Source organism: Nansenia antarctica, assembly GCF_963989245.1.
Source record: "Nansenia antarctica genome assembly, chromosome: 6".
Lineage (NCBI taxonomy): Eukaryota > Metazoa > Chordata > Actinopteri > Argentiniformes > Microstomatidae > Nansenia > Nansenia antarctica.
In genome coordinates this window covers 18,645,889-18,663,253 of record NC_137676.1, presented here as the reverse complement: position 1 = coordinate 18,663,253, position 17,365 = coordinate 18,645,889, and the positions used below count along the sequence as shown (strand labels likewise).

The 17,365-nt window shown below is 40.4% G+C and overlaps 1 protein-coding gene across 1 annotated transcript; it reads right to left on the bottom strand.

Moving 5' to 3' along the window:
* Positions 1-551: 551 nt before the first annotated feature.
* On the bottom strand, positions 552-16,939 carry LOC308159846 (sperm microtubule inner protein 11-like; the record flags this gene model as incomplete). Its single annotated transcript, XM_080533664.1, has 4 exons — positions 552-600; positions 706-844; positions 1,059-1,247; positions 16,849-16,939. The coding sequence occupies 4 exons, from the start codon at positions 16,937-16,939 to the stop codon at positions 552-554; spliced, it is 468 nt and encodes a 155-aa protein (XP_080389790.1).
* Between the last annotated feature and the right edge of the window lie 426 nt (positions 16,940-17,365).

Sequence of the window (17,365 nt, the reverse complement as noted above, 5' to 3'; positions counted from 1 at the left end):
CATACATAGCATACACACACACACTTGGCAGCAAAAGACCACTCAGTAACACTGCACCAGATAACAAGAGAACCATAGGAACGATCCCCTAACAATCTTACAGAGTGACAACTGCTAATTATTTAAACACTATCCCCTGACAAGTAGGTATTATTATTTCATACCAGTAGGGGGAGCCCAAAGCTTGTTTGTATAACACATTCAAAGGCAGTTCGGCTTTATGAAAAAAGCAGCCACAACCTCATATTCAGACAACTGACATGCTATATGGCTCAGTTTGTTCATAATGAAGGGTGGAGGTCATATGCATATGCATCCCAAAAACAGCTCCTCAGTTTATTCATAACACTACTGTATCATAGTAGAAGAACTAACCTTTAAAACAAAGAAGAAACGAAAACCCTCTCCATAAAGTGTGTTTCATCATCATTTTAATCTTGGAGTTTGTGTGTGTGTGTGTGTGTGTGTGTGTGTGTGTGTGCACCAACATGAGTGTTTGCATGCATGTGGGGGGAGTGTGTGAGTGAAAGAGACACTGCTGGAGAGAGGATTTAGAATAAGCTGAACTCTCGGTCCGTCATCGACATCTCTTTCACAAACCTGAGGAAAAGAAACATGTAAGCAGAGTGAGAGCAGAACACTGGCATCTCAATTTCTATGACAACAGTTGACCAATCAAAAGACAAAGATAGACATGGTGCTCACTTGGTCATCTCGCTGTTTTTGCGGGGGAATCTTGTGACTTGGGACCAGGATTCCTGCATCCTTTCCTGGCCTCCGCTGGATATCCTCCACCCATACCGCTGGTTGTCCGTCAAGGGCGCTGAGTACAGCTGGTTTGGGACTACGGAAGAAAAAAATCTGATTCAGATCTTGGTACTGATATTTCAAAGTGAGCTTGACTGACTCCCCACCACTATACAGTTACAGTATATTCAAACTGACGTCTTGACTTTCTTTCTTAATGGCACAGTTCAGGTCTGAGAGACCATGTCTGTCCAACTCATTCTATTTCCATGCAGTTAAAAAAAAAGCTAAGTCCTCTACTTTTAACTTATATCTGGGTGTCTGAACCCGTTTGAGCATCTCTCTGTACCGCTCCTGGCTTCCCTTGTGTATGTCTGGGCTGTAGGGGATCGGCTGGTTGTAGATGCTGCATGTGTCTGTGCATTTGGGGGGTCCCCTCTGGACTTGAATGGGGGGCAGTCCTGACTGTTTAGTCCAGTTTCTTGAATCAAACTCATCATCTGTAGAGGGAGGTGTAGTAGGTCTACTGTAGACTGAATACTTACAATCATCCATAGCTAGAAATCACTGCACTGATACAACTACAATCGTTTAAAAGTGAGTTAACACAGACGTTATAGACAATTAGCTGTAGGCAATAATAATTATTATTAATTATATTTATATAACGCTTTATTAATGCAAGTGCAATCGGGCTAACGTTACTCATTCTCGCAGTTCCAAATGAATGAACGTTGAAGCGCTTGTATCTCAAAATGTGGCCTAACTAATTAATGCAAGTGCAGCCCAGCCCGGCCCGAGCACATAACAGGCGCACCCCTGCGCTTTCAGAGCTTGTTTTCTCGTCGGAATTCGACGTTTGGAGACGAACGACAGACGTCGAATACTGACGGCTTCCGTGTGAGACCAGGTTGGTATGTGAGCAGGTGTTCTCCAACATGAACTTTATTAAAAGCAAACATCGCGCACGCCTCACAGATGACAGCTTACGATCCAAGATGAAGGTGACGGCCTACAGCCCTGATGTGCAGACGCTGTGCGCTGAGGTTCAGGAGCAGAAATCACATTAACCACGTAAGATACATATTTTAATTGCCTATTATTTTGCATATATTTATATTTTTTCATTGTTCAGTGAAAGCGGACTGCACGCAAAAGGATGACGGCACACAGAGAGAGGACGGCGTTTTTGGTTTGCTGCCGGTGGATAATTTAAGTTCATAAATACAAGAAGGACTCAAATAGACATTGAGTATTTTACTTGAAAGTAACCGTCAACCCAACGTCTTTTTTTCGGAGTTCAAAATGTTTTTGTTGCATGCAGAAATGTAATTTCGTTTTCTCTGCAGTCGTTCATTGATTTCATAAATGCAACACGTTATAGTTTGTTTATACATAGCATAAAGGCAAAAAATAAAATAATGTTTACGTTATATGCAGTGTTATTTCAGTTTAAATGTCAAAAGGGTTTTGTGGCTCCCAGTGTTTTCTTTACTGTGGGAAACGGGTCCAAATGGCTCTTTGAGTGGTAAAGGTTGCCGACGAACCCAGTGTGAACTCAGAGCGAATTTTAGAACCCAGCCATTGTGATTGTCATGAATCATCTATTACGTCACAGTAGAATTCTATTCTATAAAAACCAAGAACGACGAGTCATGCGTTCATAAGACACATGTTGCTGATCAAGAACAGACTGTGACAATTAACCTTGCCAAGCTGTTCAATAGCAAGCTTAGCATAGAAATAGGTAAGGGTCTATTTATTTATTTTACATACATTTTTGCAACTTCTTTTTGATTTAAGAAAAAAATCATAACCATTGAATACTGTACCCGATTTAATTTGATTCTCTTATCTTACCTGCAGCAATATTGACTGTACTGTACTCAGGGTTCGAGTTATGTGGGAGCCAATGGGAAGGTCAACGCTGCCTCCAGTAAGCAGTCTGTGTATTGTGTTCGAGCCTTGATGACATGTGAGAAACGGAGGGTCTTGCTAAGCAACTGGACAGTCTCGGGAGGGTGAGGTTGGGGTGGAGACGGGGTGGAGATTAGCAGGATTATAGATTATACAGGAGGGCATCTGTTAAATAGAACCTGTTCCCTCATCCAGGCTAGGCCCACCACTACTTCCTGGAAACAGTTTGTCTACACGTCCATGTACTATAACTGTACTATAAATGTACTATAAATGTACTATAACTACTATAAATGTACTATAACTGTACTATAAATGTATGAATGAATGAATGAATGAATGAATGAAAGCTTTATTTCGAACATGTGAAAAAAGAAATAGTTATAAAAAAAATAAAGAAAAAATAATAATAAAATAAAAACTATTTACTTAACATGTCCGAAAAGGAGTAGGAAGAAGCATAAGCTTATTTAATCCTACCCCTTCTCCAATAATCAGAGATTAATAATTAATAATCTGCAGTTAACTTCAATATTAATATAATATTTTTTAAATTAAATCAAATTTATTTACGTATTTACATATTTACCAACAATAGAAAACAGATAATGTAAATAAACAAATAATCTGTGAAAACAACCGGTGACTATCAAAGCCCTTCTTCCTCCTCGTACCTGGTGAAAACCATGTTATTATACCGCTTTTTGAACTGGGTCATGCTTGGACACCGCTTTAGCTCCACACTCAATCCGTTCCACAGCTTCACTCCACATATAGAAATACAAAAACGTTTTAACGTTGTACGTACATAAATATGTTTTAAATAACTCCCCCCTCAAATTATAACTCCCATCTCTATCAAAAAACTATTTTTGAATATTCCTAGGGAGTAGGTTGGTATTTGCTTTATACATTATTTGTGCTGTTAGAAGGTGGACCAGATCCGTGAATTTTAATGTTTTTGATTTTAAGAATAATGAATTTGTGTGATCTCTATAACCGGAATTATGAATTAACCTTATGGCTCTTTTTTTGCAATATTAATAGTGATTGTAGTCTACATTTATAAGTGTTGCCCCAAACCTCCGCACAATAATTTAAATATGGTAAAAGCAGTGAGCAGTAGAGAGTGTGGAGTGATTTATGGTCCAGAACGTGTCTTGCCTTACTTAGTACTGAAATGCTTCTTGACAGTTTATTTCGGACATTTTTTATATGAGATGACCAGCTTATTCTATCATCAATTATCACACCAAGAAACTTAATTTCATGAACTCTTTCAATGTCCACACCATCTACCTGTATCTGTACTTGAGTATTCATTTTATAATTACCAAATAACATGTAGTTAGTTTTGCTTAGGTTTAATGATAATTTGTTTATGTCAAACCATCTTTTTAATTTGCACATTTCTGAAGTAATCATCTCCATTAGCTCCTTTAAATTCCCCCCAGAACAAAAAATATTTGTATCATCTGCAAATAGTACTAATTTTAATGTTTTTGATACCTTGCAAATATCATTTATATAAAGAATAAACAGTTTCGGACCCAATACTGACCCTTGGGGGACGCCACAAGCAATGTCCAAGCATGACGATGAATACTCTCCCAACTTCACAAATTGTTTCCTGTCTCTTAAATAACTTCTCACCCAGTGCAATGCTACCCCCCTGATCCCATACCGTTCCAGTTTATTGATTAATATGTTGTGATTGATTGTGTCGAAAGCTTTTTTAAGATCAATGAATACTCCAACTGCATACTGTTTGTGGTCTATAGCGTTTGTAATTCCCTCGATTGATTCAATTAATGCCAGTGATGTTGAACTGTTTGATCTGAATCCGTATTGACTGTCAGAAAGTAATTTATGTTTATCTATGAATTTGTCTAATCTGTTATTTAATAGTTTTTCTAGAATTTTGGAGAATTGTGGAAGTAAAGAAATAGGCCTGTAATTTGTGAAGTGGTGTCTATCCCCAGTTTTATACAGCGGTACAACTTTAGCTATTTTCATTTTGTTAGGAAATGTACTGGTTTGGAACGATAAGTTACAGATATATGTCAGTGGTTCTGAAATCCCCTCAATTACCTTTTTCACAATTTTCACATCAATTTCATTGCAATCACTAGATGTTTTGTATTTACATTTATTAACAATATCTATTATTTCCTTTTCTTCTACTGGTGTAAGGAACATTGAGCTAGGATTCCTATCTATAAGGTTGTCATCCCTATCCTCAGATGACAATGGATCAGGATTTTTTTCTGCCAGGTTTGGTCCAACACTTGCAAAAAAATTGTTAAAGCTATTAACCACATCATGCATATTATCCTTTATAATGTTGTTATCAATATGTAGGATACTATAACTAGATACTTCATACTATAACTGTACTATAACTGCTATAAATGTACTATGTACTATAACTGTACTATAACTGCAAATGAAATTATCTTATTTGAAGTATTGAGTTGGGAGTGAACCATTTTGGTCGTCTCTTGGTGCAAAATTCTGCTTGACTACATGGAAGGGGCAAGCCATGCGATAACAACAATCTCTCTCTCCCTCTCTCAGTCATGTTACGCCGTAGTTCTCGCTTGAACGACCAGACGGACGAGGACGGTAACGGTGCACATAAGGCAGCTTCCCCAGCACCTGCTACTCTTCTGGCCCCAGCCCCGGCCGTGCCCCCCAGGGTGAGTCTGGCCCCAGCCGTGCCCCCCAGGGTGAGTATTCCTCCCCCAAGCCTGCACACGTCCAGTGAGGGCCTCTCCAGTCAGGTAAGCCACCGAGCCCAAAGCCAGAGTAGCACTGACACCTCTGGGGACTCTTCCTCTGATGGCTCCCAGAGTGCCAGGACTACCACTGCCAGCTGTGGTAAGTACAGTGACACATTGAATTTAGTTTAAATTAGTTTAGACTGAATTTTGCATTCTTTCAGAACTTTCTTATTCCTGCATACACAAAATGCCTACTTAATGGTAGGCAGTATGAGTATTCGTACACAGGACATTGGCCCACAGTTTTTTGTACTTCCTTGGCCAGGCTTGGCCTCATCTCAGGCAGCAACACAGAGGGGCACAATGGATCTGATCTGCTCTTATGGTAAATGATGGATGGATGGATGGATGGATGGATGGATGGATGGATAGATGGATGGATCTTTTTTCCATTTGTATGCCTCTTTCTGACCTGAACATGCCATTGCTGAATACACTCAAAATATATTTAAAAAATGTATAATAATGAAACAAATGTACAATGTCTGTTTTTACCAACAATCTTACAATTAGCACAAAATCTTGCTTCCGCAAACCATTTCACAAACACTTCCGCAAACGTTGATCCCATTGTTTGTGTGTGTGTGTGTGTGTGTACGTGTGTGTGTGTGTACGTGCGTGTTTATTGCAGTGTGCATGTGCATGTTGTGGTGTGTATGCAGATGTGTTGCGTTGCGGTGTGTATGTGCACGTTGGTCGTGTGTGTGTATGTGTGTCTGTGCATGTGTGTGTGTGTGTTTGCGTGCGTGCGTGCATGTGTTTAATCAAGTAATGTATACTTAACAATTCGCATTATCTCTCTCCTGTAGATCATTTGTTAGCATTACTTGTTTGTTTGTTGACATTAGCCTTTTTCTCTCTCCCTGTAGCTGGTGCATTGTTCAACATTGATGTGAGGAAGGCCATCCTGCTTCTTCTCCTCTTGACTTTCGGTGAGTGTCACTTCACATCCATTTCATTCTAGATTCATAAGTCCTACTTGTGTGGTGTTACTAGCCCACCAGCAAGCTATTCACAGTGATATATATGATGATGTGACCTCTTTGGCCCTATTAGTACATTTTCCACAAAAGATTTTTAGTGCCTTTTGAAGTACATATGTTCTGACCACCTGACCTACCACATCATTAACATGTAGGGTTAGGTTATCCTAAAGACATTTCCAAGACATAAATAGACTTGACAAAGAAATGAATAAAAAATGTGTTTAAACTACAGACCCGCGATTGTGCTGCTAGCAACAGATTTCCACGTTGTTTAATTTCAATTTGCATATCTGATTGCCCTCTTTCCATGGACGTTATTAAAAGAGAAGTTTCTATAAATCACGGTTATAGTATTGTGATTATTACAGAGTTTGACGTCATGACTCATTAGTTTTTGCAACGCAAAACTGTAAGAAAAATATGGCAGCATCAATAAAAGGAATCGATATCCTTGGAGGCGTACGATTCCGATTGATCGAACAATTTGAAACCGGTTCTCAACTGGAACCAGTTCTCGATTCCCATCCCTACCAATAATTTATTTCACCAGTTAACATGGCAAGCTAATATCATGAATTTCAGAGACAGACATTGTAGCTTTGTCACTAGCAGCTTGGGTGTTGTTTCAATCAACCGACAGCATGGAGCATGTTGCAGATTTGTTGAGGATAGTGGAGCATACCACTTGATAACGTATTCAGTCCTATTTTCGATTCTCTGATTCTCCCTTCTCCCTCTGGCTCTCAGGCGTTTGGTACTTGTACCCCAGCACGTTTGTCATCACCCTGCCTTCCAAGGAAACGGTAAGGCAAACTTCATTCATTGTTTAACAGATTTAATTGTCAGAAAAGTGAGGCGAGCGAGGGAAGAAAAAAATAAAGAAAAAACTATCAGAATGTAGAGTGTACGAAGATCCAGCTTAGATGGAAAAGTATGAGAAATATTATGCTACACGATTATTAAACACATTAACATGAATGAATTTGGTGTCTGTAGGCTTGATCTTATCTTAAGTTATTGGTGTTTTGGTTATAGAAAGGTGAAACAGTTGTAATTAAGTCAAGTAATATTTATCCAAATCCAGGGGGAGGGGTATACAGTATACATTATTTGTAATGTTTGAGCTTTATTGAGAATGTTGTGATTATTGGCCATGTTTGACCTAAAACCTATAAAGCATATTCAATTGTAGCCTAATGAATGAATGATGAAATAACAGCTGTTTTAAGACCTCAGTCAGACCTCAGCCAGCCAGTGTGTCTATCTTGCATTGAATAGCACTAAACACAGCTGTAATATGAAATCTGTAGTAGAAATCTTCTCGTTTTGTTAATCAGGTCTTGCCTAAAGCCTGGTACACACATAAAGATTTTCTAAATCTTAACAGATTTTTTATCTGAGAGAGACCCCACACATGAAGATAAAAAATCATGGATTGAACAGTTTTGATCGTATTGTGTGTGGTGTGTTCCGATATTCTCAATACAGCACACAACATACATAAAGATCTGTCCTACGACAGTCTAGAGTCTCGTCACTCAAGCCAGAAATCTCGAAAATCTCGAAAGAAGTCAGCTCGCTTCTTGATTGGCTACATTCCATCCACGTCACAATCGGACTCGGGAGCAGGGTTGCCAGATGGGATTGACACTTTCCAGCCTAACCACAGTCTAAAAACCGCTAATTCCACCCAAAAAACTGCCCATCTGGCAACCCTGCTCGAGAGTTGTTGGGACTCGGGAGTTGCCCACACACACGAGGACTTTTGGGGCCTAAATCGTCCAGATTACCTTTATGTGTGTACCAGGCTTTATATACAAATCTGAAGTAACTGAGAATCCTAACTTGGAGTTCTCTCTCTTGCTCCGCTGTCAGCTTTAATGTTTCAGCTGCTGTGCTGCTAATTGCACCTACTGCTTGCGCTGAACCTAGAAAATACATAATTTAATTTGGGGGCCATATGCTATCGCCTACTTCATCCCATGCTTTGTGCCATTTTTCTAAGTGACGCAGGGCATCTGTTAAACCATTACTGAAGTTTGTACAGCATAAGGCATAATTGTAGTGTATCGCTGGGCCCTCCAGGTTTTCCTGGTTCATGTGGTAGAGAAAATAGATGAGGGTAGAACATTCCTCCCTTTGCCATCTACCTCTTAACTTTTTGTCTTCATTTGTGTGATATATTGGTTCTCTGCCATAAAGGTGTGTCAAAAGAGCTACACATAAAATGTTCATTGTATGTTACATACAACATATACAGGTACGGCCACTTTGTTGTCAAATCGTAACTCTTTACAGAAAGTAGGCAAATAAAAACTATTGTTGTGTCCAAGCAAATATTTATTATGACCTGTTCACTTGACATGTCGGGATCTTATCTCAGTGGTCTGGGTACTTGCAGGAGATGGCAGACCTCAGAGCAGACCTCAGAGCAGAACTCACTGTGGAACAAGCCGGGATCCGCTCCGTCACTACCGTGCTGAGCCAGGAGATGAGGGACCTCAAAAGAGTCACCACTTTCCTCAGACAGAGGGTAGCGTCCCAGGAGGGCCAGACTGCCATGGTAATGCCCGTTTCTCATTCCTGTATGTCTCTTACCATTTAATTTTCTCCAAAATACAGCTATTTCAACAACTGCTTAAAAGGTCAGGTCATGCTCAGTGAATACAGTGCTGACATTTTTATGACTGCCAGAGTTGCAAGATTGGCAGTTTGCTGCTGCGTGTCTACAAGCATCTTAACTCTTTGTGTGTGTGTGTGTGTGTGTGTGTGTGTGTGTGTGTGTGTGTGTGTGTGTGTGTGTGTGTGCGCGCGCGTGTCATGCATTAAACAGTTTGGTCAGGATTGCAGTCCTCCAATGGCAGAGAGAATGCCTGACTTCGCCTTAGAGTCACAAGGTTTGTGATTTACTGCTCATTAGCATCTAGATGTGGTGTTTCATTTGAATGTGACACATGTAAATGCTTACCACATCATACATTATATACTCACTGAGAACTTTATTAGGAACACTATACTAATACTGTGTAGGGCCTCCCTTTGCTCTCAAAACAGCCTCGGTTCTTTGTGGCATTGATTCCACAAGATGTTGGAAACATTCCATTGAGATTCTGGTCCATGATGACATGATTACATCACACAATTCATGCAGATTTTTTAGGTGCACTTTCAAACTGTGAATCTCCTGTTCTACCACATCCCAGACAACGTCACTGACGTTTGCTGAGTGTACTAGAATGTAGACTATTGAATGCTCAGAGCTGTGTGTATGTGTGTGTTTGTGCAGGTGCCAGCGTGGTCAGCAGTAGGTGTTCTGAAACCTACCATTTCCGTGATGCCTGTGTTAAATTGTTTCGGTTTCCGTTGTTGTATCCATCAGAGAGTCCACGGACAGTTATCCAGGTACCAACTTCTCTCTCTTGCTGTCTCTTTCTCTCTCTCTTGCTGTCTCTTTCTCTCCGTCTCTTTCTCTCACAAAAATAGGCTAAATAATAATTACGTTTAAAATATAGTATTTACTAGGTATTTTTGGGTGGAGATAAAACAAAAACATGGGTGATGTTGGAATAAAGAAATGCCAAACTGGTTAGAGGAACTCATTTTCTTTTTACTTTATTATAACATCTCAGCTTTGTTTTGATGATTTCTGAATAAGATTAAATTAATATATAATTATAATATTTTAGCTAGTATTCATATTCAAGCTAGTCTGAAGACCCAGTCACATTTAATAATATTAGTTTCCACACAAAGGTTTGGCAGAGACTTATTAATAGCAAAGCATATTTATTGCAAGAATGGCCAAATAGAATGAATCAAATGAGGCGAGCAGAGAGAGATAGAGATGACCACAGGTCATGATGAGAACCTCACAACAGGACACAGGAAGGAGAAAGAATCTATCCTGTTGCCCATGTTATATAGATTTAAGTACTTCAATTAGGAGCTGTTTAGCAGGTAGACCAATCGGAATTCATTTTGACACTTCAGAGGGGGAAAGAGAACTGAAGAAGATACGGGCAGAATTGAAGTTCTCCCACTTCACCGGTAACCTTCTCCAAACCTCACCTCCCATTAGGGTCACCATGTCTTACAGCCTGGTAAGTGCTGGGCGTTCCATGGGGCGCAGGGTTCCTTGGTGATCGCCCTGTCCCACCCCGTCCTGATCAGTCACGTCACCCTGGACCACCTGCCTCGCTCCCCCACAGGACGCATCGACAGCACCCCCAAGGACTTCCAAGTCTATGTGAGTCACCTTTAACCTCTTACACCCCAACCTGAGTAATACACATTTCTAGGAGTAATATTAGACAGTAAATTCTGTTAGAAATCTCATAAGATACGTTAGATCCAAAGTATCAAGGAGTGTATTGTGTAGGGCAAAACATATTCTGGAACAGAGGATGTTGTATACTCTTTATTGTTGTCTTGTCTTACCAAAATATTATTTGAGTTACTGTGTGGAGATATGGGGGAATGCATACAAAAGCACTCTAAAACCATTGATTACACTACAGAAAAAAGCTATGAGAATTGTACATAAGGTCGGATTTCGTGATCACACAAATAACTTGTTCCTAATGTCAAATGCCTTAAAGCTCATGGACTTATTCAAATTTAAACTCTCACAGTTAATGTATAAAGCAAAGACTCATGAACTCCCAGGTAACATTCAGAAATTATTTATAGAGAGGGATAAGGGATATCATTTGAGAGGTAACCACAACTTTAACAAGGGTTATGCTCGCACCAATCTCACTAACTCATTTTGTGTTGTTTCAGTATTAAGAATGGAAAATTATGTTTATTTATTTATTTAGTGTTGTTTCAATATTAAGAATGAAACATTATTAGTACTGTTGATACAGAAATGTATGAATTAATTAACTAGATTATATAATTTAAGTATAATTGTTCTCACTTGAGAGTGACGGATAGGGGTAGGACATGATAAGCGTAGGCTTCATCCTACTCTCTTTCGAACATTGATAGGCCTGTACTCTTCGTATTAGTTATTTGTTCTTTTATTATTTTAAATCATGTTCAAAATAAAAAGATTCATTCATTCATTCATACATTAATAAATTAAATCTATTGTGTATGACACTACACAGAGAAATTCAGAGCAATACACTGAGGTTTAATGTTAATGATGCATTTCCCCACATTTGTACTGGTATTCACTGTTGTTGATGCCTCCATTGCTGTTGCTTATCCCCTGTCCATGTTGCTTATTTTGACACTTTATTTTGCCTGGCACAATGAAACCAATGGAATAATCATTTGAGTAAGTAGTCCACTTGAGTAAACGCTCAAAGTATTTGAAAGCTTTGCTGCTAGCTCCTTATGATTTCACTTTTGAAGGCTGTTGTGTAGAGTAACTGATGTTACTTTTTCAAATCTCAACACAATGTTTTCCCTGTTGTTCCAATGTTGTTTACCCTGAATTGTGGCCAGCCAATTCACAACTGCGGATCGGTCCTTCAAGAAAGATGTCTCTTTATAAGTGCATCAAAAGACTCTCTCTTTCTATCTATTCCTCCATCTCTCTCAGGGAATGTCTACTGAGGGTGAAGAGGGAAGGTTACTTGGAACATTCATATATGACCAGGCAGGAGAGTCCATCCAGACCTTCAAACTGCCTGTGAGTGATAGACTCCACTAAAGTGCTGTACCAATAGATGGATTTCATGTTGGTACGTGAATGCATGAGTTGTGAGCTGAGAGCGATAACATTGAAGTACATAGGGAACATAGTACCAAAAAAAGTGTTCAAACATTCTTAATAGATGTTTGTGGTGATGTTTGTGGTCGCACATGAAATCCATCAATAGAGACACATGTAGAGATGTTCTTCAGCTTGACTACCCTAGCATTCATCCACTCTTGCTCGCTCCCATTTTTCTCCACCCCTCTATCCCTCAACCTCCCAAATGTTGTTCCTTCTTTCTCTCTCAGGACCGTAATGGCACCCCATATCGCTATGTTGAGCTGGCTATCCTCAGTAATTGGGGTCACCTGGAATACACCTGTGTGTACCGCTTCCGTGTGCATGGACAGATGAGACACACCCCAATCATCTTGTGAGACACACCCCAATCATTCATCCAGAGTGTGTGTGTGGGGGGGGGACTTTTAGCATCAAGTGAATGGAAATAAAGGACTGACCAGTTAGAACTGAGTGCACAATGATTTGCTTACATAGAACTAAGTTTGTTTTTTAATGTGTATGGTTAAATGTGTATGTGTCGATCGCTCCAGAACTTTGGAGCCTGTACCGACTTTTGGCCATAAGAGACAAAGATGTTTTTTGGGCTTGTATGGAGCAAAGAGGTGCATAGCACAACACAGCTTTTCACAAAGAAGGAACTGGTCCCAGTCCCCACTGTGTCAGCTATACTCAGGGCTCCCAAAGTTTGTGTTAACTCAAACTGCCTCTGACCTGTACACACACACACACACACACACACACACACACACACACACAGTTTGACTCAAACTGCCTGACCTGTACACACACCACACACATACAGACAGACAGAGAGACAGACAGACAGACACACACACACACAGTTTGACTCAACCTGCCTCTGACCTATACACACACACACACACACACACACACACACACACACACACACACACACACACACACACACACACATAAACAATCCCAAATATGTTTTAATACACACATGCAAACATAAAGGTTTAGTGATTTAAGTCATCGATGTATATTTTGCTGTATTATATGATGTCTTTTTTGCTAATATATTGTTCATTACTGTTATAAGACATAAGGTTATAACCTAATGTAAATGTATTTTTAATAACAAAAAGTCTCAAAGCACCTTACACATTGCACATTTCCTTACACCCAAAAATGCAGCGTAGTTTAACCTTTTACATTTCACATGACTTTGTAGCTTATTTTTTCATTTTTATTCTTTACTCAATTTTGGCTTCTTACCAATTTTACTGTTATACTTGAATTACTGTTTCGTGACCTCAACAAACCTTTGTCAATTTCAGTGTTGTCAGAAGGTAGTTTGTACAATAACAGGGTTTCTACCTCTAAACATTTGTAAACAGCACAGAAGTAACCTACTTATTGATTGATTTAAAGAACCAGGAATGTATTTTATGTTTTTCTTGTAACATGATTGTTTTTGTTTATTTGCAGTATTATAGATTACACGTTTACAGTCATTTGAGTACATGTGGTATACTAATACCATTATCCAGCTATCTTTTCCTCCTACCCTCCTGCCTGTCTTTCTTTCCACCCACTTTCCCTCCCCTGTGCCTGGATCCACCTTCCCCTTTCCCTGATCTACTTTCCCCTTATCTCCTTGTCCCATTGCTTTCTGGATCTGGGCGGTGTGGACTCTCTGGATCAGGGAGAAGTAGTCTTCATCTGGGCTCATGGGGCTGGTCTTATTGGGCTGAGGTGGGCTTGGTTGTGGTCGCCTCAGTGCATCCCGATGAGGTGAAGCAGGCCCAGGGCAGGGATGCCTGGGAGCTGCTGCATTAAGAGAGGAAGGTCTCCTAATGGTGTGTAGCTTTGCCAGGCTGGGGGAGGAGGGTCTGGAATGACTGCCCTCTATTGGAACCAGGTTTAGGTTAACAGAGAGTGGTCTGCCTGGTTTTGGACTCAGAGGAATAACCTGGGATTCTCCTGGGGTTCCCAAGGTGAGGACGATCTCTGGGAAAGAGCATGACCGGTCGTGTGCCTTGCGTCCCTGTGAAAGATACCAAAAGTCATGTTCAATTCTAATTAAAGTTTTTCTCAAAGTTCCCAAATTAATATTCAAATCACTGGTCTTTTACTTGATCTTATCATCTTTGTTACATACAAAAATACACCATTGTCATTAGTGTTTTCTATGTAATTCTTCCACTGACCATTCCCTGAACAGTCAACAATAGCATACTGTACATACGGTAGGCTTACCAGTTGTGGGCTGAAGGACATGGACAATTTCAGTGTTACCTTTTGGTAGAAAATATTCCATTGTTATTGGAAAGTAATTGAAAACATAAAGCCATTTATTCAGGACTGTAGTGAAGCAAACATTGGTAAAAATAAAAAAGTAGGAAATAAAAGTGCCTGATGGTGTTTGATGATGAGAATGTACAGAAAGCTACATGAACAAATCAACATCAAACTATACTAAATATAACTAAACATATCATTATTATTATCATATCATATAATAACAATTATTCAGTGTACCTGAGCTTGGGGATTCTGCATCCTCTCATACTCTGAGGCAAGGCTGAAGGAGGCTGATCTTTGCGGATCTCTAGATGAGCTTGGTTGAAGGGTGGTGTGGGTTTGAGAGGCTGATTTGGACTGCTCCTTCCTAAATAAAACTGGAGTCTGATAGGCGCCGACAGAATATCAGCCGCATTTTGTGAATAAACATTTTTTTTTATTAATTTTTTTACTTTTATAAATCGCAACTAGGAAGTGAAGGTGGGGGCGGCGCCCCAGCGCCCTCTATCGGCCAGCCGCCACTGTAGCTAACCTGTGATAACTTAACCTACTGTATGAGAACTTGTATTCTGCCATGTATGAGACCCACCTGGGCTTTGGAGATGATGTAACACAGGCGGTCTGAATCCTGTCCAGCCTCTGATGGACTCTTTCCATTCTGTATCCCTGGAGAAGCAGGTGACATGAGTTGGCCACCCAGCTGGCGGCCTTGAGAGTTGGTGAAGAGGCTGACAAACTGATCAGCTTCTGGACCTGTAAGAGAGAAAGGATCAGTGAAGACGACAGGAGCCTGAATATCAACTTGAGTGAGAGCAGGGTGTTTGTGTCTAGTTCGGAGTAGAGTACAGTACTGGAGCTTTTCGGAGTTGAGGGGGTGCTCCTAGTAGGACCTAAGGAACAGCGCTGCTCATCCATACGTCCACGCTGGGCGCGATTGATCATGTTGGTGAACTGGTCCTGCTCAGCGGGAGGAATCTCCTGTGGTGGGAGTAAAAATAATTTGACAAGAAAATACTCAACTACTATTGGTTAAACCACTCATGATATATAAAGCAAAACAGGAGGAGCATGTTTAACATGTGTAAAACATGACTGACCTGATTCCTCTCTTTAGCTGAGGCAGGGCTGAAGGAGGCTGACCTCTGGGATCCATTTTTTGTAAGCCTGTGCCCACTGCAGCCTTGGCTTTCTGTACTTGGCTGACAGAAGTAGAACACGATGTGACCTTCTGCTGTTGTAGCCTGCCTCAAGGTTCAATGCATTGTGCTTCTGAGATGCTTTTCTGCTCACCACAATTGTACAGAGTGGTTAGCTGACTGACCGTAGCCTTTCTGTCAGCTCGAACCAGTCTGGCCATTCTCCATTGACCTCTCTCATCAACAAGGTGTTTCCGTCCGCCCTCCATAGCTCACTGGATGATTTTTGTTTATTGTATCATTCTCAGTGAACTCTTGAGCCAGTTGTGCGCGAAATTCCCACGAGATCAGCAGTTTTAGACATACTCAAATCAGCCTGTCTGGCACCAACAATCATGCCACGGTCAAAATCACTGAGAGATCACATTTTTTGCCCATTTTGATTGTTGATGTGAACATTACCTGAAGCTGCTGGCATTGCACTGGCATTGCACTGATGCTACACGTTTCGCTGATTAGATAATTGCATGAATGAGAAGGTGTATAGGTGTTCCTAATAAAGTGTTTCAGTATACTGTGTAAGTAGTAAATTAGAGAATGATATAAGTGATCAGTTTGAAGAAAAAACTGTCTGAATGCAAGAATATTGTCATACTCGGTTCCTTGGAGATTACTCTTTAGATAGATATTGATATGCACGCAGACTCGAGTTCACCATTGCAACAACTGGAGCTTTATAACACGTCACATCCAATATCTGGGATGGTGGGCTAATAGCGCCCCCTGCAGGCTACAATCGGTACACCTAATGCTTTTAATTACATGGTATCCTCCTGTATATTGTGTAAATCACCATTACATTTGATCTGTAGCTCTCCGCTTGCTGAAGTATTGAACGTCGCAACAAAAACAAAATATATTACACATACCCATAGAGAATAAATGGGAAAAGTTAGCATTATCCAGAGAATGAACGGGAAAATGCCTGTCAGCTCTAGGTTGGGGATGTAGCTCAGTGTTAGAGAGCGAGGTTCATTAGTGGTGTCCAATCATATCGCCAAATGCTTTAGTGGTGTCCAATCATGTCGCCCAAATGCTTTAGTGGTGGTGCACGTCATCATATGCAAACAACTCGGCATGACATTTCGAACTGTCTAGGTACAGAAGTAATGGACAGGGCAAACTTCCAAACAACGGGCTAGCTGGCTAACGCGTTAGCTTACTTACTGATACGCAAATAAAAGCGCTCCTCACTTGTCTGGCTAGTGGCTACTACTCACCGCAGGAAGCCGATTCTCTTCTTGGATTCAGTAACATTTTATCTCCAATGGGATTTTGATAGCCCAAATTTGTAATCCCGAAGAAAGCCATCAAGCACCGTTGCCAGCAACAGTCTGGAGCTGTCCAGGATAGCAAGACAACGTCTGAACGTGGGCAAACCGCAGGCTACCTTTACCGAAATAAATCACAACTTCTGTTTTATACGAAACCACGGTAACTAGGACCGCCCATGAGTTGAGCGTCTGGACAGCCGTGGTGGGGCGTGGGTCATCCTTGTCATTTGTTTTAGCAGGAATACACGTTTATTATGGGTGCTGGCTGCAATCATGTAGATTGTAGAAACTATAATGGTAACAAGTTCATCAACGTTTTAGTTTCCAATTTGGGACCATGAGAAATTTCCAACATAAATCCATTTAGGCTTACCACTGGATGTCTACGCAATTACGAGTAGAGTTGAATTGAGTAGAATCGAGATGAATTCAGATTGTAAATGTTTCACAACCTGAAGGGAGA